Here is a 24,296-nt window from a genome sequence, read left to right as displayed (position 1 = left end):
GGACATGGCTGGTCTGGAGAGCTTCATGACTCGTGGTGCAACACCATGAAGTCATCACCATTCGTAGCTAGTGCTGTATCTACTGAGCAAACTTAGGTGCCTCGCAGTCAACAATTAGCAGGGCAAATATTTGTTGCAATTTCCCCAGTATATATAGCTGCCGTTTTTATATCATGTGGTGAATGTGAGGGTGAAAGCGCAATCATTCCGAAAGCGATATGATTGCGCGCCTGCCATTCTTGCGACAGTGCTCTCTCACTTACTGCAGCTTGCAAACGCAATATTTTCACCATTTTCGCCTGTGACTATCTTTCTGGTGGATCCCTATCCAAATTCAAAGAGCTTCATCACTTCCCATCTCCATCTCCAGGCACTTTAGTACTCCCTCCGCTTCCGTGACTGATAACTATATTGGTCGCACATGTCAACCGCAGGGACTCCACCCACAGCAGATGCTGGATCTTCCGATGAAGCTTCTCAAAGTGCATTTGTAAACCCGACCGCTAATAACTCCGCTCAAGATCATCCTGATGGTGCCGACATCCGTCGTCAAGTATGCTTTCCCGCTCCTGTCGCTGATGAGACCTACGGTACACTGACCATCTTCAAGGTAGAATACTACTTCTCTGATGAGAACCTTCCCACAGACACGCATTTATTGCAATTCTGTGGCGGGCGTGAGAACCTTCCCGCTTCCATCAACCGCATCTGCGGGTTTCCGAGGATGCGACAGTACAAACCTAAAAGCCTAGTCATTGCAGCACTTCGTCTAAGCAACTTCCTCGAAGTTTCTGCCGATGGCAAAACCATCAAGCGCAAGATTCCTTTGCAGGGAAAATGCCTCCTAGATCTAGATTTCTTCGATGATGAAGACATCGCTTACGACCCGCGCGTTCAGAAGCCGGCTCCGCGTCCGGTGCCGTTTTTGCAAATCAAGAAAGACGCACACCTGGAAGGGGTATCAAAGAATATGAAAAAGCCAACAGGGTTCGAACGAACCTACGTTGAGCCACTCTTGACAGCTGACGAAGCCGCACAAGAAGACGATATGTACGCTTCCGACAAGCACTTTGTTGAGCGTATCGAGATCGCCATTCAGCGCTTCAAGAACAAGCGGCGCATGCGCGAGATGTACGCACACGTCTTTAATAAATTTATGCGCTTTGGTGGTGTAGATGCTGGCCCACGCATGTACCAAGGCCTATCGAAGCAGGAAATGAACGAGATGGACGCCGAAGAGCTCGCCAGAGCACTTGCCATTCACCACGTACCATGGGATCGCGCCAATGAGACTCAGTGGGTGGTTGATTTTGCCGGTGTCTGCAAAGGCTTCCTGTAAGTCTGCTTTACCAAACGCCTACAAAACGAATGCTAAAGGCAACAGTTCATCTTGGTATCCCGCTCACTACGGCTTCGCTCCCCATCTGATCAAGAATGCCTGTCAAGTCCTTCGCTCCTTCTTCAGGTATCTCAGATTTCATAGAGTCTGCCCTGAGTATGACGACCAACTCGCTGCTGCACTCGACATTTGTGACAACGCTGAGGAGCAGCTTCCCAAAGCCAATGCTGTAGGCCTTGCCTTGACAGGAGACTTTAACAAGTCTGCCAGCGTCGTTTTTGGCGGTGCTCAAGCTTGCCTTTACACTGGTAACAAGAGTTGGGCCGAGGAGTTAAGAGAGGAGGGCGTGTACAATGAAGAGATTGGTATTTCTGAGGAAGAGGCCAAGGTCAAGCTTGGCATTGGGATTGCCATCATGGGTTCGGACGAGCAGTTCGGACTGTACCAGTCATCCAAGTTGGAGGTCCTCAGTAAGAAGTCGACCTACCTCGAAGTGGTCGCCATCCACCCACCCGACTGTGACACCAAAGCGGCCTATGACGCGCAGAGCATGCTCTACGGGCACAAACTGGAACTTCAACCTCTTGGGAAACTGATCTGCAAGACCTGGCACCTCACAGGATGCGAGGAGTATGATCTACCAAAGGACAAGTACCCTAACGGCAAGCCCTGGACAAGTGGTGACAGCCAAGAGTACGAGTTTTGGATTGAAGGAGATATTCTTAGGGATTGCTTCATGGGCATGAAGATGGACGCTGACATTCTGGTACTATCGGGTGGCCTGAATATCTTGGACAATGTCAAGGAAACCATGTGCAGTTTCTACGTGTGGCTGCCGAATGAATTGTGGATGGAGCGAAAGCCAAAGGAGGTACGGTGGCTGAAGAAGGGCATGGGTCATGACGAAAACGAGGACCAGGATGATGGCAACGACGAAAAAGAGGCGGAGCAAGTTGCAGACAAAGGATGTTCGGATGATGAGTTTGATGATGAGTGAGGTTGAATGGGAGGGTGCGCTATAGCGTTCCGCCGCAGCGGGTGGTGAAACATTAGCTTTCTGGGGAGCGGGCGTGGGTCCAATGTCACTTCTTGACTACTATACACCTACATGCACCCGTCTTAGGCCTAATTAGTACTACACTGGATGTAATGGCTGGCATGGAAAAGGGAGATTGGTATGGAGACTGCGCATGTGGTTTGTTAATGGGAATCTGGCGATATTCCGAGTGATGCAAATAACGAAGACTGATCAAAGAGGTCAGCAAGACCCTGGCTGTTGAGCGTTTTGGCATGGCAAATCTCAAGTGTCCGGAAAAGGCGCCGGAAGTGTCAGCAGCAACAAGGACGGTCTGTCGGCCTGTTGTCACAAGGGTGCACCTTTGAGTCGGGGTTTGAGAGCATTACTTTGGTAGTAGGGCTGCGCCACGCTTGTGCGCCTCAGTTTCATCCCTGCTTGCCGTGGACATGTGCTTCAGCAGCAGAGGGACCGCACTGCGACACGAAAGCCCACGACTGAAACCGGCAAGTCGGGCACGGTATCACGCTTCGTGGAGGCCTCTGGCCAAGAATTCCGTCCGGTGCGTCCACCGTGGCCCAAGATGGGCGGGCGCACGAGAAAGCGCGCAAAAGACTGGCTATGGGGCTGCGGGCGCAGAGCCTTTGTCGGCCGCCACGTATGCAAATGGCCGCTGAGAGCAGTCCAAGGCAGATGGAAGCCCTTGGCAGTTAGCAATGCCATGTCCTGGTCGTCGTTTGCCAAGCGGACGCTGTGTCTCCAAGCACCAAAGCGCGACATGTGTTTGGTTGCCCGCCGCCCCAGCAACATGTCTCGGTATTACGCTTGCTTACCTTGGGGGGCCCTTCAGTCCTCGTTTTGCGCCATTTGCTGGCTGCCGCTGGCTTGTGAGGAGAACAAAAGAAGAACGAGGGCAGCCAGCACTCAGCCTTGTAGTACGGGGTGGGATTCGCGCATGCCCGTTTGCCCGCGACAAGCCAACGTATGTCACTGCGCTCAACTCTCACCCCCCTTGGCTCTGTGCGGGCGGATGGGGAATGCAGTCAGACGAAAGAAAATCCCATGGCGCGGATCCAAGGCTAGACGAGATGGAAGCCAAGCAAAAGACGTCAGATCCGAGTTATCCGTCTGCGCCCGCCTGCGCCCCGTCTCGCATCAAGGACGCGCACAAGGCTGTCCCCGGCCAGGGCAGCGTGACAAACGACGAGCGGAGGGAAGCTTGGGCACAAGGCACGCCTAGTGCTTGAGTGCTCTTAGCAAGCGGAGAACGCGTGCGCTGGTAAAACCTACGGGCAGCCCACACTACCCGCCCTGGTTCCCCGTCTCTGTATTCTTTTGGGTGTGTTCTTCATTCAAATCTCCGCAGCAGCCTCTGTTCTTTTAAATATAGCATGCGCCTCTTTTTCCTTGCCGGCTGCCCACCACATCTGTTCTAGACGCCAAATAACCCGCGCCCTTGCTGCTGGCCCAACCTTTTTTCTCCACATAATCCAGTCAGTTCCCTTTTACGCGACAAACCCACTGCCCCTTCCCGAATCCAGGCGTCAAATGCTTCTTGCATGCTGCCTGCACGAGCGACCAGTCCAGGCACAAACTCCGATCCCGTAGGTTGGACCGGAGAAAAAAAAACCTGTAAAACTTTACTTTTGTCCCCCTCCAGCGCGCGTGCGTGCGCGTGTGAGAGTGTGTGTGTGGCTTGCGAATATAGGGCGGCGGTGGAGACGCAAGAAGCGGGAGATTTCGTGCTAGGATAATAATGGACACCTTGCTAGATGCGCGGGCAACCCAGTTTCCCAAACGGGATCAATTTGGTACGTTAACAAACCATGGGCCCTTTTTTAACTACTCAAAACGCCACATATCAATCCATTACCATTTTTATACTACATTTTTTTAACAGTACAATCCCCCCCGCTTGATATACTTAGCGCTACTACTTTTTTTGTTCTTTTTTGGGGGGTTGCTGGAGAACGCACGACACAACAACAACCTGGCTAACATGACTAGCAGGCCATAGGATTCTAAACCCATACATCTACGACCCATCATGCGTGCTTGCTATTATCGGCACAATCATCATTGTCCTGCTGTCCATCTACTCAATAACCCAATACCTGCGGCACCGGTCATGGTTCTTCTGGGCCGCCATCATCGGCATCCTGATGCTGGACCTCGGCTTCATCTGCCGCACCGTGTCGTCGTACGATGAGGGCAAAGAGTCTCCCTTCCTCGTCTCGTGGCTCATGATCCTGCTGGCCCCCAGCTTCCTCGCCGCAGCCTGCTACATGTCCTTTGGCCGCGTCATCTGGTTCAGCTGCCCGACCGAGGCACTCAACTTCAAGACACTGTGGTGCTGGCCCGAATGGATCACCCCGACCTTCGTCGCCTTCGACATGTTTTCTTTCCTCGTCCAACTCATCGGCGCATCCCAGATAAGTAGACACTACGACAAAGCCCCCAACGGCGACCGCACCATCAGCATATCCGAGCAAGCCGCGCTGCCGGGCCGTATCATCCTCGTCCTGGGCCTCGTCCTCCAGATGCTGTGCTTTGCCACCTTCTCACTCGTCTCCATCCGCTACTTCTACATGTCCAGAAAGTGGGCCGCCTACGACCTCGGCGACATGCATCTCTGGCGCAAACTCTCCTACACCATCAACCTCTCCTCCGTCCTCATCGCCCTGCGCGCCGTATACCGCACCATGGAGATACCGCATGACCGCAACTACGGCCTGCGCTACCTGCAGAGCCACGAGTGGTGCTTCTGGACCTTTGACGCTGCTCCCATAGTCTGTGTCCTGCTCATCTTTGCTATTTGGCACCCCGGCCGCTATCTCCCCCGCTCTTATACCCGCCTCAGGCTCGACAAGGCTAGGGCGGTCAAGGAAAAGGATGAGATTTCAATGTATAGTGCGAGTACCTGTGGACAGGACACGGAGCTCAAGGAGTACAAGCCAGAGGACTTTCGCCATGTCAGTGTTGCGGCAAAAGCTTAGAGTGGTTGTTTTTTTTTGGGGGGGGGGGGGGGGGGGGGATTTTTAAAGCTATATGATGGATATGCAAATTGGGCGTTTGAATTATATGATACCAAACGCATCATGCGAAATGGCGTTCTTTTTTTTGGAATTTTATTTTTGAGAGTTCGTTCACGATGATACCATAGTTGAATGTTTATTTCTGCTTTTCTTCCAACTGAATTTGCTTGCCAGGGTGTGATGTCAAACTCTGACTTCTGGGGGTCTGTGGTCTTCGCCGCATGACCTTTGGTGTTCTCAGGTCCGGCCTCGGGGCACTTTCTACCCGTGCAGGTGGGTTAAAGCTTCATCTTGAGCATCTTCCTTGTAGCTGAATTTACCTCAAATTAGTTGGACAGGCGTTGGCATCGCATGTTCGACTAAGTTCGCATGACCTTCTCTATCCGGCTCAAAGACGTATTTGGAAGGCCGCATGTCAGAATCTTTCTCATTTCTGCTCATCCCTAGTCTTCATATGTCCGGCTGATAATGGATCCTGAACTTCTTGTTGGCGCGATCGGCCGCTCGCGTTTGAAATTGCTCGGCATTGATGTCAAAAGTCAGTGGCTTCTTGGGCGGTTCTCCTTCACCAGATAGAAGCGGCACCTGAAACCGGAAGATGGTGTGCTCCTTGGGTACAGCTAATATCGTCAGATTACTTACCCCACTTACCTACTTGGTGCCTACAAACTTACATTTGATAACGTTGTTTTTGGTTATGAGGTCAAAGGTAAATCGAGTATCACGTACGACTATCCCTTCTAACCCGACACGACTCACACACCGGCTCCTCACCACTGTCACCAGCGCGCCGTGCATATCGGCGGTTGCTAGTATCTGACCGCTTGCGTTTGGAGTGATCACAACGCCCTTTGACACATCATTCACGCCCAGTACTTCCCTCATGTAGCCTATCCAGAGATTGTGTAGCCCCTCGTAGATGGCATACTTTTGCTGCTCCTTTGAAATCTCATTGAGGCCCAGTGCGCGTTTTTTCGCGGCAGAGAGTGGACGAGGCTTGTTTTTGCTGCGCTTCCTAGCGGCTTCTTTACGCTCGTTGAGGGCTTGACGGCGAACAGCGCGCGCTGATGGTGTCGGGGATGTCGCACGAACATACAGAGGGCGCGTGACAGCGCGTTCCCGATAATGCGATTCGGCAGTCGATGGAGAGAAGGCGCGATGAAGCAGGGTTTGGGCAATGTGCGGGTTGGAATTAGCCATTTGCACACGAAATATTGCAAGTAGGTGTGTGTTTTTGCTGGCTTGTTGCGAAAGTTGCAATCGCTTCGCCGATCATTCGGCAGGTTGATTTCCAGTGATGCTCGGCAGGGACTTTCCAGGATATGAGCCAGGACAATTTCAAGATACCGTATACTGTGGAAAACGCAAGCTACACAGCGGAGTCGGATACTTGATTGCGGGACAAATTTGGCGGCGCTCAAGATGACGATGGGGTTTGCAGAGGAAAGACGACCGCACTAGTGCGAAAGCGTGCTAGGCCTATGGCTCGGCTATCGTTTTTCCGCCCTCACACATTCTCGGCCTTCACACACGTCAAAATCGACCTCAGCTTCGACAACACCGCTAACCCGCAGCAACCGTCAAGATGAAGTACATGTACGTCTACCCCTGGATCCCGACGCACAAATCGCTGCAACACACGGTTTTTTCCACCTCCGAACCGTTCATGAACGCCTCCATACCGAATTCCACGATCGCAAAACACCATATCCCTGGAACTTATGCTGACAAGTGCGCAACAGCCACTCCGAGGAAGAACTCCCCATCCCTGAGGGCGTCAAGGTCAGCATCAAGAACCGAAATGTCGTTGTTGAGGGTGAGTGCGCAATTGGGCATTGAATTACCAGTATTGTACTAATTACAATTGAATAGGTCCCCGAGTAAGCCAAGCGCAACTACACATCCTCGACGAACCGTTTCTTACACAAAGCAGGGCAAGCTGAGCAAGTCTCTCGGTCACTTGGCGGTCAGCTTCTCACACGTACGTTTGTGATTCAAGAATTGATATCAACGGAATGTACTAAGTTTGGCACAGCCCAAGAAGGATCTGATTAAGATCGAGCTCCACCACGGCATCCGCAAGAGCGTCGCCACTCTCCGCACCGTCCGCACACTCATCGTACGTCAAACGCACCGAACAAATCGAACCACTGGCAGAGGAAGGACTGGGCTGACTGGAAGCAGAACAACTTGATCATCGGTGTCACCAAGGGTTACAAGTACAAGATGCGATACGTATATGCCCAGTATGTTACCACCGGAATCTCTTTTTCGCCATCTCGAAACCATCGTCTGGTCCAATGCGGGTTGCCAAGTACTTCGTCAGAACCGGCCGAAGCAGGATGATTGTTACTGGTGTATTCGAAGTGTTGGACAACGCAAATTGGACAAGGCTCACGGCGAACGTTGCACATATGGAAATTGGCTAACGTCTCACTCAGTTTTCCCATCAACGTCAACCTTGAGAAGAACAACGAGTCCGGCTGCTGGGAGGTCGAGATCAGGAACTTCATCGGCGAGAAGCTCGTACGAAGGGTTGTCCTGAGGCCCGGTGTTGAGGTTGAGGCTTCCAAGAACGTCAAGGACCAGCTTGAGCTTTCCGGAAACGTAAGAACAAGTTGCTCCAAATTCAAATCCAACATGCTAACAAGAACAGTCACTCGAGGATGTCTCCCAGGGTGCCGCTGATATCCAACAAATCTGCAAGGTCCGCAACAAGGATATCCGAAAGTTCTTGGACGGTCTGTACGTGTCGGAGCGCGGCAACATTGTCGAGGACGCGTAAAAGGTTCTGGGGAGTACGGGTTTCTTTACGGGCACATGAGCATCTATGAACTTCTCTGCATCACATCACGTGCGGTTGGCGCCTGGGGGTCTAAGCTCAAAAACGATGTTCAAACAATACCACCAATGACTTGATGGAAGAAGCATGCATCCACGATTTTGGTGATATGATGGGAAGTCAGCAATTTCCGTGTTTGTACAAGGGTCGGTGCTCGGGACTTACTTCTTTAGTACAGGACGATTGTGGTTGACAGCGAGAGCTTTTGTTAACATACAGAGCCAATGAAAGAACGCTTCCCATGTCCACCAAGTTAGCTTCACCTGCTGTGCGTTGTATATCTGAGATTGCACAGTCATCTTGACGACACAACCTAAATAGGAAGGACAGTTGGGTATGCATGTTTGGTCCCGTCGAGATAGCAGCATGGATGTCCGCGGGCGTGATCTGCCACTCATGACGTACACGTGCTGTAGCACTACGGCACATCATGCCAACACCCCGCACTCTTTGCTATTCGCAATACTACAAAGTACAGCCACCGGCATAATGATTAAATTATCACCGCAAACTCCGAGGACTGACGGCTCATCACTCGCAGGATCAGTAAGCATGTGGTGAAGGGCCGAAGGGCAAAAGGGCGAATAAATTAGAGCCATGCCCTGCATATGTGAACAGGAACTGATTAGTGTTTCAGCATTCGAATACGCATTATCCCTATCAAAGCTCAATAGTAACACTACCAAACCCTCCAACAATTGAAAGAGCCGAACCACTCGACAAATATGCCAGACAAGCTAGATGTGGAGGGTCTCCTCAAGGAGTCCAAGGCCGAGTACAGGCGTGTAGGGAAAAGTGGACTCAAGGTGTCGGTGCCTATTCTGGGTGCTATGAGCATTGGAAGCTCAAAATGGCAGCCATGGGTCATTGAGGAAGCAGAGGCGCTTCCGCTACTAAAGGCTGCTTACGATCGAGGTCTCACCACATGGGACACTGGTGAGGACACGAAGTGATAGGGAGTCTTGTAATGCTTGCTAATGTTGTTGAAGCCAATGTCTACTCAAACGGAGTTTCCGAGGAAATCATCGGCAAGGCCATCAAGCAGTACCAACTCCCTCGTGAGAAGCTTGTCATTCTCACAAAGTGCTTTGGGGTTGTAGGCGAAGACCCCGGTCTTCGCACTATACAGTACAGCAAGGAAATGCCACAGCTGAAAGACTATGTCAACCAAAGTGGACTGTCGCGTCAAGCAATCTTCAACGCCGTCAATGCTTCGCTCAGGCGGCTTGACGTGGACTACATTGATCTTTTGCAAATCCATCGTTTTGATCCCAACACGCCCCTCGAGGAGACTATGGAAGCACTACATGACTTGGTAAAGAGTGGCAAGGTGCGGTACATTGGTGCCAGCTCGATGTGGGCGGTACAGTTTGCTCAGCTGCAGTTTGTGGCTGAGAAGAACGGATGGACAAAGTTCATCAGCATGCAAAACCACTACAACCTACTCTACCGCGAGGAGGAGCGTGAGATGAACCGCTTCTGCAACGACACAGGAGTTGGTCTTATTCCGGTCTGTGCTTCTATTTGCTGCATAGCTGTCAGACATTGCTAACGCTGCTTTCTAGTGGGCACCTCTTTGCCGTGGCCATCTTGCTCGCCCTCCATCAGCCTTTGGGTCGACGACGCGCTCAGAAGGCGAGCAAAAAGCCGGCAATCAGACTTCAGGCAACACGGATCGCGACAAGAAGATCATTGGACGTGTCGAGGAGCTTGCCAAAAAGCACGACTGGAAGATGAGCCATGTTGCGCTGGCGTGGATCAACAAGCGCGTTGCAAGCCCAATCATTGGCTTCTCTAGTGTAGAAAGGATGGACGAAGCGCTGGCAGCGCGAGGCAAGGAATTGAGCGAGGAAGAGGAGAAGTATCTCGAGGAACTGTATGAGCCTGTGCGAATCTCGGGACACTCGTAGATTGGTGGGGCGACCATGGGACCTTTTGAATGCAACTCCGGGCATAGTGTAATGACATGTTGAGTGTGCACGTCGGCGCAGACTACAGTGGCTTGCATCGACTTAAGTGGATCAAATCAACGCACTTGGTCCGTATTAGGGCCCGGAGCTGAGAGGATGCGTGTCGATGCGGGCTTTGTCAACCCATGGCACGACCAATGACGTCGGTCGCGTGATGCATCTCACCACCGTACCTGAGCGTGCCGCGCGCATCAAACAGCCGCAACACGAGCAAAAACATCAGGAGACGAGGCACGCCGTGTTGATTTGCGTACCTACTCGTGAGGCTCAATTGCTTAGCTTCCGCGTTGCCTCTGGTGGCACGCCATGAAGGCCGTGATGGCCGGGCCACGCACGCACGCTCACACCAATGGTGGTGGTTCCTTCCCCGCATTCTGGGCGATGCTCGCCCTTCCCCGCATTGGTCCGACCATTCACATCTCAATCCGATTGGATTGGGGCCCTGATGTGGTGATCAATCAAGTGACCGTCGCCTGTGCCTTCCTGCCGGCTACAGATTGGAAGCCCCTCATAAAGCTGTGCCCTCCCCTTCGCTCTCTTCTCCCTCACTCTTCCTCCCTCACTCTCCTCCAGCCCCTGACTGCCAGCCAGCCTCTATACAGCTTCACCGAGCTCTCTTTGTTTGCTCCTCACCATCTACTCTTTCCATAGCTTCTGCTAGCCCCCAGCTTACTCCTGCAATACCACTACCATGGCCGCAGAGACAGAAAACATCCTCCAGAAGGTCGACTCTCTCACCGAGGAGCACAAGGATGGCGCCGCCAAGAAGGGCCACCGCAGAGTCAGCTCCATGGCCGCTGACGTCTACCGCATTGAAGACCTAGGTATGTGCTTCTGCTGATAGGGCTACGATGCGGGGGTGTTGAGTGAGGGGCAAGTTGTGCTGACCTGGCCACAGAGAAGGAGGGCAAGCACATTGAGATCTCAATTGAGACACAGAAGCTCAACTGGTAAGACACCCTTATCCCATTGCTCTCTCGGAGCTGTTCGGCACTGTTGTCGACTGGTCCGCCATGGTCCGGATAACTTTGGCCGGCTTTCTTTGTTTGAACCCACGCTAACAAGTAGCTCTCCAGGAAGCTGAACAAGTCACCAAGCACTGTTGAGGACCCATCAGTACTGAAGCTGCCACTCACCGAGCCCAAGCTCAAGTCCATTACCCTACACTTCCCGCTTGGCCTCGAGGTCGTCGCACGGAACATGAAGGGTGTCACCATCAAGGACGCATTAGATGCCATCCACAAGCAGTTCAAGAAGCGCGTAAGTACACACACATACACACCCTGTCCGTTGCTGCCATGACGACCAAGTCTGCTTTGATGATGGTGTCATCGCCCATGTTTCTTTTTGAGTACAGCTGACCCCTCCTTCAGGCAGATGACGAGTTTGAGAAGCCCTACCTCATGGGATTTGAGTGGGACCCATCAGAGTGCTACACGCGCTTCATCGTCCACCAGTCGGCCAACCCTACCGCACCCAACGCCTTCGCTTCTGGTGGAAAGAAGAAGAAGGCCAAGAAGGCCGAGGGTGAGGAGGGCTCCTAAGTGAATGACTCGCCCCCTTCCCAATCTTCGACTTTTACACACAGACCTCAGTCATACTGCCATGCTTGGGCATCGGTTGGTGCGGGGTATGGGCATGTATGCATTTGGGTGCTGGTCAATATTGATATCGATATGGGAAGAGCGAGTGCATCTACCGCGATGCCGTGGTCGCTATACTATACACCTGGGTAGCTGGGAAGTTTAGCGGGTGTGGCTGTCGTCGGGAGCAATGCGTCGTGGAACCGTTCGCAAGGTGTGTGTGTGTGTGCGTGTGCCCGATAGAAGGGCAGCACCGGATTATGTAGGCCTTCGGGCATGTGTTCGGGCTGCTGGAAAGCGCCTGAAGCAATGGGAAGAGGTCAATATGGTACTTTTGCGTGTGATTGTTGTTGTGATGTCGTCGATAGCTCCTGACGCCGACTGGGCCAAGAGATCCACTGCGGGCAGGCGGTAAGCGAAGGGCACGATGCGAGTGTCGGCGGCCTGAATTGCCCTCCAAATGCCTGATTTGCCCCCTCAAGCCCATCTCAGCTAGTCACATGCACAACAACGATTACTACGGAAACCTACAATGGTCGCTTCTCCCACCTCGAATCAGGTAGCTCGCCGCCGCCTTGCATTGGTAGCGCCATCACAAGCCCTTGTGTTTCACTTCCTTTAGACTGTTGTCGTCCGACACCGTATTTTGCCCATCATTGACTTTTGCTTTTCTTCTGTCTCTCCCCGCCCCCTTGTATTCGACGCTCAGCTTGAATGATTGCGCCATTGCCTACATCTCGACCCACAATGTGCACCAGATAGCCCAGAATAGCTACACCCTTATCAGCCTTTACATTTCTACGGCTGTGCTATTATTGTTACTGATACTGAACATCTTTTTCACGGCATTGTAAATCCACGCACAATTTTAAAACAACAACAACAACAACAACAATGTTTTCCAACCTTCAAATCCGGCCCGCCAAACCCGAACGTCGGAAGCCTAATTTGACTATCCGAGCAGGTGTCTCAAAGCGCCGAGTGTCATACGTTTCCGCCTTGAGCGCGAGCAGGGTGCCGTCGCTGAGCTTCATGGAGGGATTGTTTGGCGACGAATTTCCGGAAGCTTTTGGTAGCGGTGAAGGAACATCGGCAAAGAGGCGGAAAACTATTTTAGACCTACCAGCTGAGCTGCTTGATTTGGTGTGCGCACACATCTCAAAACCGGACATCAAGCATCTGCGACTTGCTAGTAAGCAGCTAGCTAACAGCGTCTACCTGCGCATCGACCGCGTCTACGTTTCGCCAAATCGAGCCAATATTGACTATCTCTACCAGATCTTGTCTCACCCTAGGTATAAACATTGTGTCCACGAGGTTGTCTGGGATGACACACGTCTCGAAGAGTACAAAACGCTAAACAGCTTCCGCGATGCAATCCTGCTTGATGAAAGAGAGACTACGAGATCGATCGAAAGCCGACTAGAGGAAGCCATCTGGATCTATGGTGATGACAATCCTGAATACCATGCGCTCGAGCATGACGACCTTTTCGAGAGCAATGGGCGATTGACTGAGATTGCGAAAGAAATCCTGTTGCGTTACGATGATCAATTCTCAAGAGAGGTCCTTGCTCGAAATGCAGCCATGATGGACATTGAAGATAGTTACTCGCTGTATCAAGATCTGTATCGGGAGGAACAAGCCATCATGGGCCAAGAAGCAGATATCGATGCACTCGAGAAAGCCTTGATGGGGTTTACAGCGCTCAAGAGAGTCACATATACAACCGAAATCTGGCGCTCATCTGCCTTTCCTCACCCAAACAACACGCCATTTCATCGGTCACTACCTGTGGGATTTCGCAAACCACAAATCAGAAATGTGTTTCGTGCGCATTTTCGCCCAATCGAAGCCCATGACAGTCCTATGAGGACGACTGTCCGTAGCAGCCGACCGTCAATGCACTCTGGGGATTATTCCCGCCTAGTCTCTACCATACTCGACACGCCAAATCTAGGCATTGAGGAATTTGTTGTCGAAACAGAAAACGAGTCCATGATTCCCTCCAAAGACGAATTTTCTCTAAATCGGAGGGACATTGATAACACTAGAAACTTGTTTCGAAATACCGCCCTGAAATATCTCAAGTTTCCCGTTACATTTGAAGAGGATACAAGAGCAGATTCGACTCCTCACAATATTTACAGCCCCCAGAATTTCCTCGCAGAGCTTCAACATCTTGAGCATCTGGACTTGAACTTGAGCTGCAACATGATACCACCCATGTTCGGATATGTACCGCGCTTCATCCCTATTCCTGAGAACTTGAGACGACAGCTCAAGACCTTGACCTTGCGACACGTGGTTGCGGAAGACGACGGTCTATTTGGCCTCATCACCTCGATGCCAAACTTACGGCACATTGCACTGTACTGCCTATACCAAGGGAACGGCCGACCCGGTTGGGCTCCGCTCTTCCAGCGCCTAAAGACACATTACAGCACCACAAATCACCCGATTAAACCCAGTTTCGTCATTTTCCAGCCACTTGACCCCGATACGATCAACTTGCAACTCGTGGACCAAGAAGTAGACAATTACCTATATGACAATGGCGAGAATCCTTTTATGGAAACTGAAGTTCAGACGCTTGCTCGGCTAAAGCAGCATATGGGGTGGAGAGTTGATCCGAGAGACGAGACTGTGAGGGAGACGATGAGTGATTTTTGTGCAAGGACCGAAATGCAGGAATGGGATTGTAGCACGTAGGTGTGCGGTGATTGGGATGCTTTTGAATTGAGAGGACCAGAAGCTTCAGAATGGATGGAGTTCGAGATTGCCAGCTACTGTACTCGGACGTTTCCTCAATCTCGAAAATCAAACACACACCAAGAGATGTGAGAGTTTTATCACCTTGGTCTTTCGCTTATGCGTCAAAGAAAAAAAAAACCAAAGAGAGGAAATGGAGTACTCCAGTTGCGAAAGAGAGAGACGGATCCTACGACTATAAGAACATTTCCATGTGCACTGCATGTTACCTGTGGCCGCGTGCCAAGAGTAATTGCGTGTACCCGCGCAATTTTCAGTCGGCGAAGAAGAAACGCCAATATGTCTCAAAGGGTTGGGAGGGAGATGTTGTAAGTAAACAGTATGGAGAAACTAGACGAACAGGGAGGGTTGAACTGAAGTGGAGATTGATTCTCTGAAATAGTGATTACGAGCGATATTGGGTAGGAGTTTTGGTCGGGGGCTGGGCAACACAGATGCAAGCTATCCTCGGTAGCCATCTTTTCAACGAATCTTGAAGAAAGCCAAAGGCCACTTCCAAATGCATATAAGTAGTTTATTTTCATCGAACCCTTTTATTTCAAAACAAACCACGAAAAAAAAATAAGACCATCAAAACACTTCCACGAATGCGCTCTCTCTCTCTCTCTCCACTTCCCAAAAAAAAAACACATTCTCAATCCCTCCTCCCAACCAAACTAATTCACCAACCCCTCCACCGGCTCCGGCCAACTCCCCAAAATCAACGCACTCGCTGGCGTCTGGCCAGGCAAGGGACTCAACAACTTGACCTTCTTCTTACTCTCATCCACATCCGCCACGTAGACATAGCCCCTAACGCTACTATCCCTAATCACCGCATGCGCCTCATTTGGGCTCGCCGTCGTAATCGCCAGCAGCTGATTGACCATGCCCTCGGCGGGCAGCGCCTTCTCAAACAGCACACCCGAAGGGAGCGGGATACCGTAGTCATCTACGGGGGCTTCATTTGGATTCGCGTCGTCGCCATCAGCAGCGGCACCGTTGCTACCGCCACCGGCCACAAGGCGGAAAATGTGCAAGTCAGCAGCGTCGGCGGTCTGGCTGCTGGGCGCAAGCGTCTCGTCGCCATGGCCGAAAAAGTACTCTTTGATCTGGGCGTGGCGCAGCGCGCGCATGTAGGTTTCGGATCGGTCGACGCAGCCGCCGGACTTGTCGAGGCGGATTACGCTGACGGATTCAGAGGGGTCGGTTGTGCGGGTGGAGAATTTGCGCGAGAGGTCTGAGTAGAGGCGTTCGGAGCCGAGGGTTATGACGACGTTGACTGTTGGGTGGAGAGAAGAGGGTTCGTGGTTAGTTGATTGGATCGAGCAAGTTTGTGGGGCGGTACCTGGGTGTGTGTATGTGGATAGTGGAGATTGTAAATGTTGGATTGTGTGTGGGTGTATGTAAAGTGTGTAGGAGTCGTTGGTAGATTTTTGTGACGAGTGTGTGCTGGTTGGACGAGAAAGAAAAAAAAAGAGATATATGTCAAGACATCACACGCACCAGAAAACTCAGAAACAATATGCTCTATGTTGTCGTAGACACCATTCTTTCCATGGCTGATGGCGCCCGAGCTATCGATGATGAAGCCAGCTTGCTTGCTCAGCTTATCTTCTTCAAGTCTACTAGTAACAGCAAGTGCCATGCGTGTGACCAACGGCTTGAATACCCTGCCTTCTTCTGGGTCTCTTAGCCCGTAGTGATATACCAGCGGCATCTTCACAGGGATAGGGCTGGGTCCCGAGATGGGGCTGGTGCCCCAGCCCTCTTCGATGTCTACTATTGACGAGAATGCGGCAGCGGAGAAAGACCCAGGCACGCTGAGCATGCCCTGGCGTGGATCAAGATTCACCACCATTGGCTGTCTATCCGTCTTGACGGCGTAGGACGTCAGTGTCTTGACGAGAGATGTTTTGCCAGAGTTCTCGGGTCCCACGACTAGTACTCTAGGGCCCATCTCTACGCCGCCGCTGGCAACGCTCTTGTCGCGCAGGTTCTCTAGCGCAAAGTGTAAGTTTGCAACGCTCATCATGGGTGTTTCTTCGGCAATGTAATCCGACTCTACCTCTCCGCCGATATCGAGCTTGCAGCCGTGCCATGTGAAGATGGCTCCTTTTGTGCCTGAGAACGAGTACGTGGTCGAGGGTGCGAGTTCAGTACCGAAGAATTCTGCTGTGCCCGATTGCAGTTTGACTGTGAGAGTCCGGGAGAAGGAGACTTCGAAACGGTACTCGGTGTTCGCTGCGAGCTCTTGAGTCCGTGTAGCTACTGACGTCGGTGCATTTTGTGGTTCGACGGGCTGTGAGGATAGGTTGAGACCTGGTAAAGAAATCATGTTGGTTGTGTATACTGAATGCGATCAATCAAGACGTTGTTTCAAAGGTGGATGGCTGGCGTGGTATGCGCTTGGCTTGACTCGGCTCGACTCGACTGGCGCAGGAAGCTAAGGAGATCGGACTCGAATCGCTAGGGACGAACTAGCTCCTGTAGATTTAGCATGAGCCCGAAAAAGAATTCTGCAAATGTAATAGTGAGCTTGTGTATGCAGGGGAAAGGAAGCGTATGGTGTAGGTCGCATTCCACACGACATTCGAGCTGCAGCACGGGCCCTGCGGACTTGACGGCTGCTGATTGGCGGAGGTGTTGGCGTGCTCCGCGTCTGACAGCCACCTCGTGAGCTCAACATGGACAATCTCAAACGTCGATTGAAGCTTGTCCATTTGTCTTGCACCCAGTGCCCTTGAGATAATTTGCATGTTGGCCAAGCCATGCCGATTAACCTCACCTAAATACTAGCCTTGTCTCATATCCGTTTATCCGTTCCTCGCTGTCCACCATCGCCGTGCAACACCACTTCTGCCGGACATTGCTGTACCTGCATCTCCAGCATCATGAAGTCGCATTTAGCCGCGCTTTCCCTGGGATCCTTCCTCACTCTTCAACCCGTGTCTGCAGGATTGAATAATATCCACGACCAAGAGCCTCTGAGAGCTGATATCGACCCACTCAAGTACCGCGCAGCATGTCCAGACTACGCAAACTATGCCAAGCGACCACAGTATGCAGAGTATTGTGTTGAGAAAGACATGCGCTAATGGATGTATCAGTCCACCATACAGCTCTGGTCCCTTGTCATTGCCCTTCCAACGGCCCTCCAAGTACTGTCGAACGTTTGAATCGCCTCTTGTAGAAAAGGTCATTGATGATATGAGCGAGAAGATGGTTGATAAAGATCTCGCTCGTCTCTTTGAAAACGCCTTTCCAAACACACTAGATACCACTGTGAGATGGCATGTGGATGGGACCTCAAAGGCCAAGATGTCGAAGAAGAGCTGGGACCCTGCCGCTTGGAAAGGAGCACAGAGTTTCATCGTCACTGGTGACATCAATGCCGAATGGCTACGTGACTCGACAAACCAGCTAGCACAATACCAGCTCCTGGCCAAAAAAGACAAGGAAATCCACAAACTCATTCTAGGAGCCATCAACACGCAGGCCGAATACGTCATCGGATCCCCATACTGCAACGCATTCCAGCCGCCCCCTCCAAGCGGACTAAAACCCACATTCCAAGGCGACGGCGACAACGTCCACCCGATCTACGAGCAATCATTTGTTTTCGAATGCAAATACGAGCTCGACTCGCTCGCACACTTCCTCTCCCTCTCCAACCAATTCCACAACCACACTTCCTCAACCGAATTCATCAACGCCCGCTGGCTCCTCGCCCTCGACACCCTGCTCGATGTGCTAAACGAGCAATCCAAACCCACCTTTGACGAAGACACGGGCACCTATCTCGGCAACGAATACAGATGGCAGCGTCACACCGACAGCGGCACCGAAACCCTCGGCCTCAGCGGTCTGGGCAACCCTCTGAATGGCGGCACAGGCCTCGTCCGCAGCGCCTTCCGCCCCAGCGACGATGCCACCATCCTCGGCTTCCTCATCCCGTCTAATGCGATGATGGCGACAGAGCTCCAACGCACAGCACTCATTCTGGAGAAAGCAGGCAAAAAGCACATCGCCACCAAACTCAAGAAGTGGGGCGAGAAGATCGAAAAGGGCGTCTGGGAACATGGCGTTGTGACGCACAAGAAGTACGGCAAAGTATTCGCGTTCGAGGTGGATGGATACGGCTCCTCTATCCTCATGGATGATGCCAATCTGCCTTCGCTACTTGCCCTTCCTCTCCTCGGCTTCACGGATGCGAATAACGAGATTTACAAGAATACGCGCAAGATGATTTTGGACAAGAAGGGGAATCCGTATTACCTTGTTGGCTCGTCGTTTAATGGCATTGGTGGGCCGCATGTTGGCCTGCGGTCTGCTTGGCCTATGGCTGTCCTTGTGCAGGCTATGACGAGCGAGGATGATGCTGAGATTACAAAGTGTCTGGAGTCTGTTAAGAACGTGTCCAAACTGGGGCTGGTGCATGAGAGTATCAATGTGGATTATGCGTCGTCGTTTACGCGGAGTTGGTTCGCGTGGGCGAATTCGGTTTTTGCACAGACCATCCTGGATTTGGCGCAGAGAAAGCCCCATTTGCTCTTTGGTAAGGGTGCCGAAGCGTACACCTTATAAAGAGCGGGGTTTGATTTTGGGACATGTATGTACGCACAGTGTGTATCAGTGGTCTGATATCGTGCTGCCAGAGAGACACATTATTTTTCCACTTTGGGCAGAATACTTGGCAGGTAGAAAGGTATCAGATGCAACTGTCGAGGTGTAGAATTGCAAGCAGGTCATTATAGCTATTCATGTCTATATGGCCGTGCCTAGAAAAGACCCACTATGAGGTGCGATGCGAATATGCTGAAACATATACATCTGAGAACACGGCTCCATCTACCCACCATCACCTACTATGGAACTAGAAGAACACCATCCCTTCTACCGTGCCAGCCACCTTGCCCCCCATCCATCCTTTTCTTCCTTCCTTCCTCTATGAATACGACTAAAGAAAAGCGGAGAAAAACAACAACAAGACAAGCATCCCCGCGTACCCAAGTACAACTCATCCAGGGAAAAGGGTATAGTGTGCCGAAAAGGACAGAATTGAACAGCTGATCGAATTAAGACACAACAAAGCAAACAAAAAAAATATAGAGAGATATTAATGGCAATGAACAGAATTGCTAAAAGGGGTATTCATCCGATCGTTCCCAAGGAAATGTAGGCAAGAAAATAAGATAAAAATAAGGCAAGGGAAAAAAATGCGGTTGAGCGCTGGCTCGCTTCCGTGATAGAATAGAAATATTTAGACCGTGTCAAAAGTCATTCGAGTTGTTTGAATCGATATAGGGGGTTCCCGTGCCTACGTGGTGTGTATGGCATGTCTGGACCTAAGTAGTGAAGCTTACTTGTGTCTTCAGCTTTTCGGTTGTCCGTCTCCTTGAGACGGTACGCTGGTCGCTTGAATATCGTGTGGCGTTGTTCCAGTCCTCCCAATCGCTCGCCATCTCTGTGAGCACATTGCCCATGACCTGCGCGCTGGCCATGAGTCCGTGCTGCTCGCCCTCCAAGATGCGGACCTCGCATTTGCGCATTAGCTTGCCTAGCCATCGCACATTGTCGACGGGTACGCGTGAGTCCTTGGATCCATGGTGAATAACCACTGGCCGATTAATGTCTTCGTACCGGAAACCAATGCTTTGCTTGGTTTCCAGACAGACGATAAGATCGGTGGCAGGATTGGCGTTTGCCGTTGCACGGTCCCAGATTGCAAAAGTAAGACGCTCGTCAAAAGCACGCTGCCGCTCGCGTTCAGCTATACTGAGCATTTCCTGCATGCGCTGCACCTCTTCGTCATTCTGGCATGGCGAATTTGCCAGAGTCAAGGTACTGGCATTCGGCAAGACCTGGTCCATGACCATCATGGAGTGTCGGTGCGTATCTTTTAATGGTGGCCTTACGGAGGCCTGGCTTGGCACTGGCGAAGGTGCGATGCTTTTCCGCCTTGTTTTAGGAGCGGTCTTGGGTCCAGTGCGTTGGAGACTGGCACTTGTTGCACTCAGGAAAGTCGAATTTGCTACCTTGAGAAGCGATGGAGGTAAGGCGCGAAGAAAGCGTTGTGATCTAGGAAGTTGCTGTGTTGGTGGGCTGTCCTGGCTAATACCGATAGGCGCCATTTGCGATGGGGGGATCCAAGGCGCAAGCAAGTGCACTTTGCCGCGTATGTGTTGTGGCATGCGCAGCGATGTTGCAAGAGCGTAGACGGCTCCCGCCGAATGTGCCAGTATGGAGAACTTGTTGATCTTCAAGGCCTGACATATTACGAGGACATCATCTAGGTCAATGTTAGTACACGACAAAAGGAGCTGGCAGCTGACCCGTCGACTTACCAGGCCAACTAAGGGGGGTCCCATTCGGATCCACTTGACTTGCTCCAATACCAGGGCGGTCCGGTGTAATTAGTCGCAGCTTTAGTGTAGCAGCGAGTTGGTCGTAAAAGGCCATTACATATCTCGTAAGGCCCATACCAACACAGACAAAGACGGCGAAGCCTTGGGGATCGCCAACTTCAGAAAATGAGATAATCCTGCCAGTTTGCGGGTGCCGGATCTTTTGCGACAAGCGCTCCGAATCCAGGTATTGATTCACATCCAAATCAATGGAGTCGCGGCTCGCAGGTCGCTCTTCAATTATCGGCTGTGGTGGAGTTTGCACAGCCGCCGCTCGAGCAATCTCTTCTTTTCGTTCTATTCTGTCGTTATGCGCCTTCTCTGCTTTGGCTGGTAAGTCGGGGTGAGACCACCTCTTCTTGGCGCCCGTGCGCTTGCGATGGAGCTGTGCGCTATGGGAATCCGGCATGGGCGATATAAGCATTGAGCGGTGGCGGGTGATGGGCTCTTCGCTGGCCGCCCGTGAAGGCAAAGCCAGTCTGGTGCTAGATTCATCAGTGACACTGGAAGAGTGCTTGTGTCCGGAAGGTTTGGTGACAAGGATGGACGCGGTTGCCGCTCGCCGCCCGACTGCGGACCTCCCTCCGACGACGAGCGAGTTGGATCGCCTGAGCACAGAAGAGTCGGAGGTTGTCATTGTGGATCTGGAAGCGATACTCGGGGGAGCAGGCGGTTTTGATGGCCGTGTGTTTGGAGCAAACATTGGGGAGAGTTGACTGAGGCTTTCAAGGGCAAGCGTGTAGTCGATGGGGAGCTGTTTCACACCATCGCTATCATTTAGCGTTAGACTCCGGGGTCTAGGCCGCATGCTTCGTGCTCGATTCGGCGCTGAAGGATCGTGCCTATCCGCATATTCTCTGTCAATAAGCCTATCTGCTGGATCCTGTAAGATACCGAGGACCTTGTGTGCCTTTGTGGAGTCACTAATTCTCCTTGCATCATCTGACACACTTGACACAGTTGTAGTGGGGGAGCACAGAGGACTTGGAGTAGATGAAACACAAGGCAACCTGGATGGTGTTGCCCCTGCATCTATCTCTGACGGCAAAACTCCGGCCAATTTCTCCCTCTCCATTTTGCGCTCTCGCAGCTGTCGAATCCTTCGAGCAACATCATTTTCTTCTTGTTCCAGCTCGTCCAGAATCTTTTTCTGTTTCTGCGCCTCTGGATCCAATTTCTCTTCTGATGCCATTTTCTTGGCTGACTCGGCCGCGTGCTCGGCTTTACTGCTGGACTTGTGTCGGCTCTTTTCTTCGGAGCGATGCTTCCTGGATTTGCGCGTCGGACTACTAGCTGTATGCCTCAAGGATGAACCACGTTCGGGGATCAGGCCTTTCTCCGCTGGGCTCTCGCCGTATGGACCATCTACTAGGTTCAAGCGGACTCGGCGCGTGCTCGGGTATCGCGGGACAAAGCGAGAGGGATCGTCGTCAAGGTCGTCGAGGTCGAGATCGTCTTTGACGGATAATGGCTCTTCCTTGATCGTATCTTCGTAGGGGAAAAGATGGGTTGTGTTCTTCCTTGGGGAGTCGGTAGTGGAGATGTCGTCAAAGCCGTGCACAGTTGCGCGTTTTCGTTCGGTTTCCTTTTGCCGCAGTCGCTCGCGAGAGCTCATGTACATCAAGCTCTTGTGAGCCTTGACGCTGCGCTTGCTCTCGACCGAGGATCTGTTGCTGCCGATGGAGACCTGGCGCGTTGGCCCTGCCTCAATGCTGATGTTGCCAAAACTGCTTGCGGAGCGGTTCGAGTGTATGGACTGGAGCGAGCAAGAGCTGCTCCCGCTCCGGGCGATGTAGTTGCTGAGCGAGTGCGGCTTGCTGGCCTTCTTGGGCGCGGTCAGGGGCGACTTGCCCGAGGGGGGCTTGGAGGTGCGGACGACGGGGGGCTCGCATGCGTCGTCTGGGTCGATGTGGTTCTGGTTTCTTAGTGAGTCGTGGTAGGAGGCGTGGTCGGCCGAGGCGCCATCGTATCCTGTGGCGATGGAGGTCTTGTCCGAGTGCGAGTGGGCGCGCAGGCTAGGGGCAGCAGAGGGGGCCGGGGCGCTGTCGTAGCCCACGAGCAGGTTCTCGAAGTGGTTGTTTGCGGGGATGGAAATAGCGGACAGCTGGTCGATGAGCGAGGAGATGATCTGGGGCGAGGTGGCAGCGTTGCGAATGTAGTGCGAGGAGCGCTGTGCAGGGCGGGGGTCAGATGTCTTGATGGACAACGGAAGGGAGTTGCGCCGTCGCGACCTTAAAGTCTGGTTCGCTGCTTCATTGGCGGCGGGCAAGCGCAGCGCGTCGTGTGCGTCCATAGCGGCCGCGTGCAGATGACACTGGATCGGACCCAGACAGCTATGGTTTTGTCAAGACAAGTTCAGTCTAGAGTAGAAAAGACCACACAACGGGCACGGCTTTTCACATGGAACCAACTGCAGGTGAGGGCGATCAGTGCATGATCGGCATGCAAAGGGTCCGGGGCGCGTTGCTGCGCTGGTGCTGGTGCTGCTGTACAAGTACTCGGACACGCGCCGCCGCCGACTACGTGGATGGCAAAGAATGCCCTCGCTGGGAAGAGGCTGCAAGAGTCAAGGCTTGGGTCCAGAGGGGAGAGGAGACGGCGTCCGATGTTAAATTACACATGGGCGCCCCGAGGCGAATAAGACGCGCCCACGGTCCTCTCAGCCTTCAGGGTGTCTTCACCGTCGCCTCAAGGGTGCGATGGCAGAGGCCACGCGCTAGGCCGCTTTGGGAGATTGGCGAACCTTACCTCCTCCTCTCCCGACCCCTCCTTCTCCTATGTCCTCGCCTGCTCCCCGCCAACGTCTGCCTCTGGGGCCTGACCCCGTCGCACATTGTGAAAATGCACTCAAACACGCCTAATTGACCTCTCCCTCGTCTCCTGTTACGCCACCCCGCGCCTCAGCGGACATTGCACTGCTCGACTCTTCATTTGCCATCATCCAAGCACGCGTCACCCCTGAACTCGTGTTTTCACGCCTACCACCGACGACCCCGCCAAATATTGGTTTTTTCAAGACCCCTGGCGCCCCTCTTGGCCGTAGATACCCGTTCCTTCTGCTCATATCCGTCTTCATAAAAATGTGCTCCATAATCAACCACGTCTGCCAAGCAAACTGCCGACCGGAGGATTAAAAGCACATACCATGCCATTGCCTCCTAGGACCGGGAGCAGCCGAAAATCATTGCAGGCTATCCTTTCCATGCGTGTAATGCCATTGTACTTACGATCAAAACCCCTTGCCTCGTCATACGCGTATCGGTCCAAGAAAAAAGGCGGAGATTGCCGGGTAGGAAGGCAGTGTCGCATCCGATGCATTGTTTGATTGTGATGAAAGGTCAATACGGCGACTAC

The 24,296-nt window shown here is 52.4% G+C and overlaps 8 protein-coding genes across 8 annotated transcripts; 6 read left to right on the top strand and 2 right to left on the bottom strand.

Annotated features, from left to right (window-relative positions):
- Window positions 1-421: 421 nt before the first annotated feature.
- PSV08DRAFT_171379 (Argonaute siRNA chaperone complex subunit Arb1-domain-containing protein) lies at window positions 422-2,336 on the top strand (the record flags this gene model as incomplete). Its single annotated transcript, XM_014229130.1, has 3 exons — window positions 422-553; window positions 611-1,335; window positions 1,385-2,336. 3 exons carry the CDS (start codon window positions 422-424, stop codon window positions 2,334-2,336), a joined length of 1,809 nt encoding a protein of 602 aa, XP_014084605.1.
- A 1,774-nt stretch (window positions 2,337-4,110) lies between these two features.
- PSV08DRAFT_407220 (aldo-keto reductase) lies at window positions 4,111-10,231 on the top strand (the record flags this gene model as incomplete). The annotated part of the gene is made up of 12 exons (XM_066093772.1): window positions 4,111-4,165; window positions 4,365-5,326; window positions 5,837-5,927; window positions 7,122-7,198; window positions 7,323-7,370; window positions 7,425-7,508; window positions 7,574-7,635; window positions 7,831-7,996; window positions 8,046-8,134; window positions 9,076-9,167; window positions 9,221-9,741; window positions 9,797-10,231. The coding sequence occupies 12 exons, from the start codon at window positions 4,111-4,113 to the stop codon at window positions 10,139-10,141; spliced, it is 2,592 nt and encodes an 863-aa protein (XP_065949781.1). The 3' UTR covers window positions 10,142-10,231.
- Window positions 10,232-10,778: 547 nt separating this feature from the next.
- Window positions 10,779-11,881, top strand: PSV08DRAFT_265712 (uncharacterized protein). Its single transcript, XM_014229135.2, has 4 exons — window positions 10,779-11,025; window positions 11,100-11,151; window positions 11,278-11,461; window positions 11,575-11,881. Exons 1-4 carry the CDS (start codon window positions 10,893-10,895, stop codon window positions 11,743-11,745), a joined length of 540 nt encoding a protein of 179 aa, XP_014084610.1. The 5' UTR covers window positions 10,779-10,892; the 3' UTR covers window positions 11,746-11,881.
- Window positions 11,882-12,678: 797 nt separating this feature from the next.
- Window positions 12,679-14,696, top strand: PSV08DRAFT_194905 (uncharacterized protein; the record flags this gene model as incomplete). Its single annotated transcript, XM_014229136.2, has 1 exon — window positions 12,679-14,696. The coding sequence occupies one exon, from the start codon at window positions 12,679-12,681 to the stop codon at window positions 14,494-14,496; it is 1,818 nt and encodes a 605-aa protein (XP_014084611.1). The 3' UTR covers window positions 14,497-14,696.
- Window positions 14,697-15,059: 363 nt separating this feature from the next.
- PSV08DRAFT_358934 (Pre-mRNA cleavage complex II protein Clp1-domain-containing protein) lies at window positions 15,060-17,082 on the bottom strand. The gene is made up of 2 exons (XM_014229138.2): window positions 16,042-17,082; window positions 15,060-15,817 (listed from the first exon to the last, which is right to left on the bottom strand). Exons 1-2 carry the CDS (start codon window positions 16,871-16,873, stop codon window positions 15,213-15,215), a joined length of 1,437 nt encoding a protein of 478 aa, XP_014084613.1. The 5' UTR covers window positions 16,874-17,082; the 3' UTR covers window positions 15,060-15,212.
- A 347-nt stretch (window positions 17,083-17,429) lies between these two features.
- Window positions 17,430-19,314, top strand: PSV08DRAFT_407216 (glycoside hydrolase; the record flags this gene model as incomplete). The annotated part of the gene is made up of 2 exons (XM_014229139.1): window positions 17,430-17,596; window positions 17,646-19,314. 2 exons carry the CDS (start codon window positions 17,430-17,432, stop codon window positions 19,120-19,122), a joined length of 1,644 nt encoding a protein of 547 aa, XP_014084614.1. The 3' UTR covers window positions 19,123-19,314.
- A 522-nt stretch (window positions 19,315-19,836) lies between these two features.
- Window positions 19,837-23,328, bottom strand: PSV08DRAFT_194896 (uncharacterized protein). Its single transcript, XM_066091998.1, has 2 exons — window positions 20,883-23,328; window positions 19,837-20,827 (listed from the first exon to the last, which is right to left on the bottom strand). Exons 1-2 carry the CDS (start codon window positions 23,233-23,235, stop codon window positions 19,884-19,886), a joined length of 3,297 nt encoding a protein of 1,098 aa, XP_065949780.1. The 5' UTR covers window positions 23,236-23,328; the 3' UTR covers window positions 19,837-19,883.
- Window positions 23,329-23,384: 56 nt separating this feature from the next.
- On the top strand, window positions 23,385-23,807 carry PSV08DRAFT_384093 (uncharacterized protein; the record flags this gene model as incomplete). Its single annotated transcript, XM_014229141.2, has 1 exon — window positions 23,385-23,807. One exon carries the CDS (start codon window positions 23,385-23,387, stop codon window positions 23,805-23,807), a length of 423 nt encoding a protein of 140 aa, XP_014084616.2.
- Window positions 23,808-24,296: the final 489 nt, after the last annotated feature.

This window comes from Bipolaris maydis (assembly GCF_028858645.1).
Source record: "Bipolaris maydis strain C4 unplaced genomic scaffold PSV08scaffold_2, whole genome shotgun sequence".
In the NCBI taxonomy this organism is placed as follows: Eukaryota; Fungi; Ascomycota; class Dothideomycetes; order Pleosporales; family Pleosporaceae; genus Bipolaris; species Bipolaris maydis.
This window is presented reverse-complemented; position numbering and strand designations above follow the sequence as displayed.

Bases quoted from the DNA above. Each gene is read 5' to 3' on its own strand.
- PSV08DRAFT_358934 (XM_014229138.2), bottom strand. From the start codon at position 16,873: ATGATTTCTTTACCAGGTCTCAACCTATCCTCACAGCCCGTCGAACCA. The intron at 15,818-16,041 runs GTGCGTGTGATG...TCCACCCAACAG, and splicing joins TATTGTTTCTGAGTTTTCTG to TCAACGTCGTCATAACCCTC.
- PSV08DRAFT_194896 (XM_066091998.1), bottom strand. From the start codon at position 23,235: ATGGACGCACACGACGCGCTGCGCTTGCCCGCCGCCAATGAAGCAGCG. The intron at 20,828-20,882 runs GTAAGTCGACGG...ACATTGACCTAG, and splicing joins GACCCCCCTTAGTTGGCCTG to ATGATGTCCTCGTAATATGT.
- PSV08DRAFT_265712 (XM_014229135.2), top strand. From the start codon at position 10,893: ATGGCCGCAGAGACAGAAAACATCCTCCAGAAGGTCGACTCTCTCACC. The intron at 11,026-11,099 runs GTATGTGCTTCT...ACCTGGCCACAG, and splicing joins CTACCGCATTGAAGACCTAG to AGAAGGAGGGCAAGCACATT. The intron at 11,462-11,574 runs GTAAGTACACAC...CCCCTCCTTCAG, and splicing joins ACAAGCAGTTCAAGAAGCGC to GCAGATGACGAGTTTGAGAA.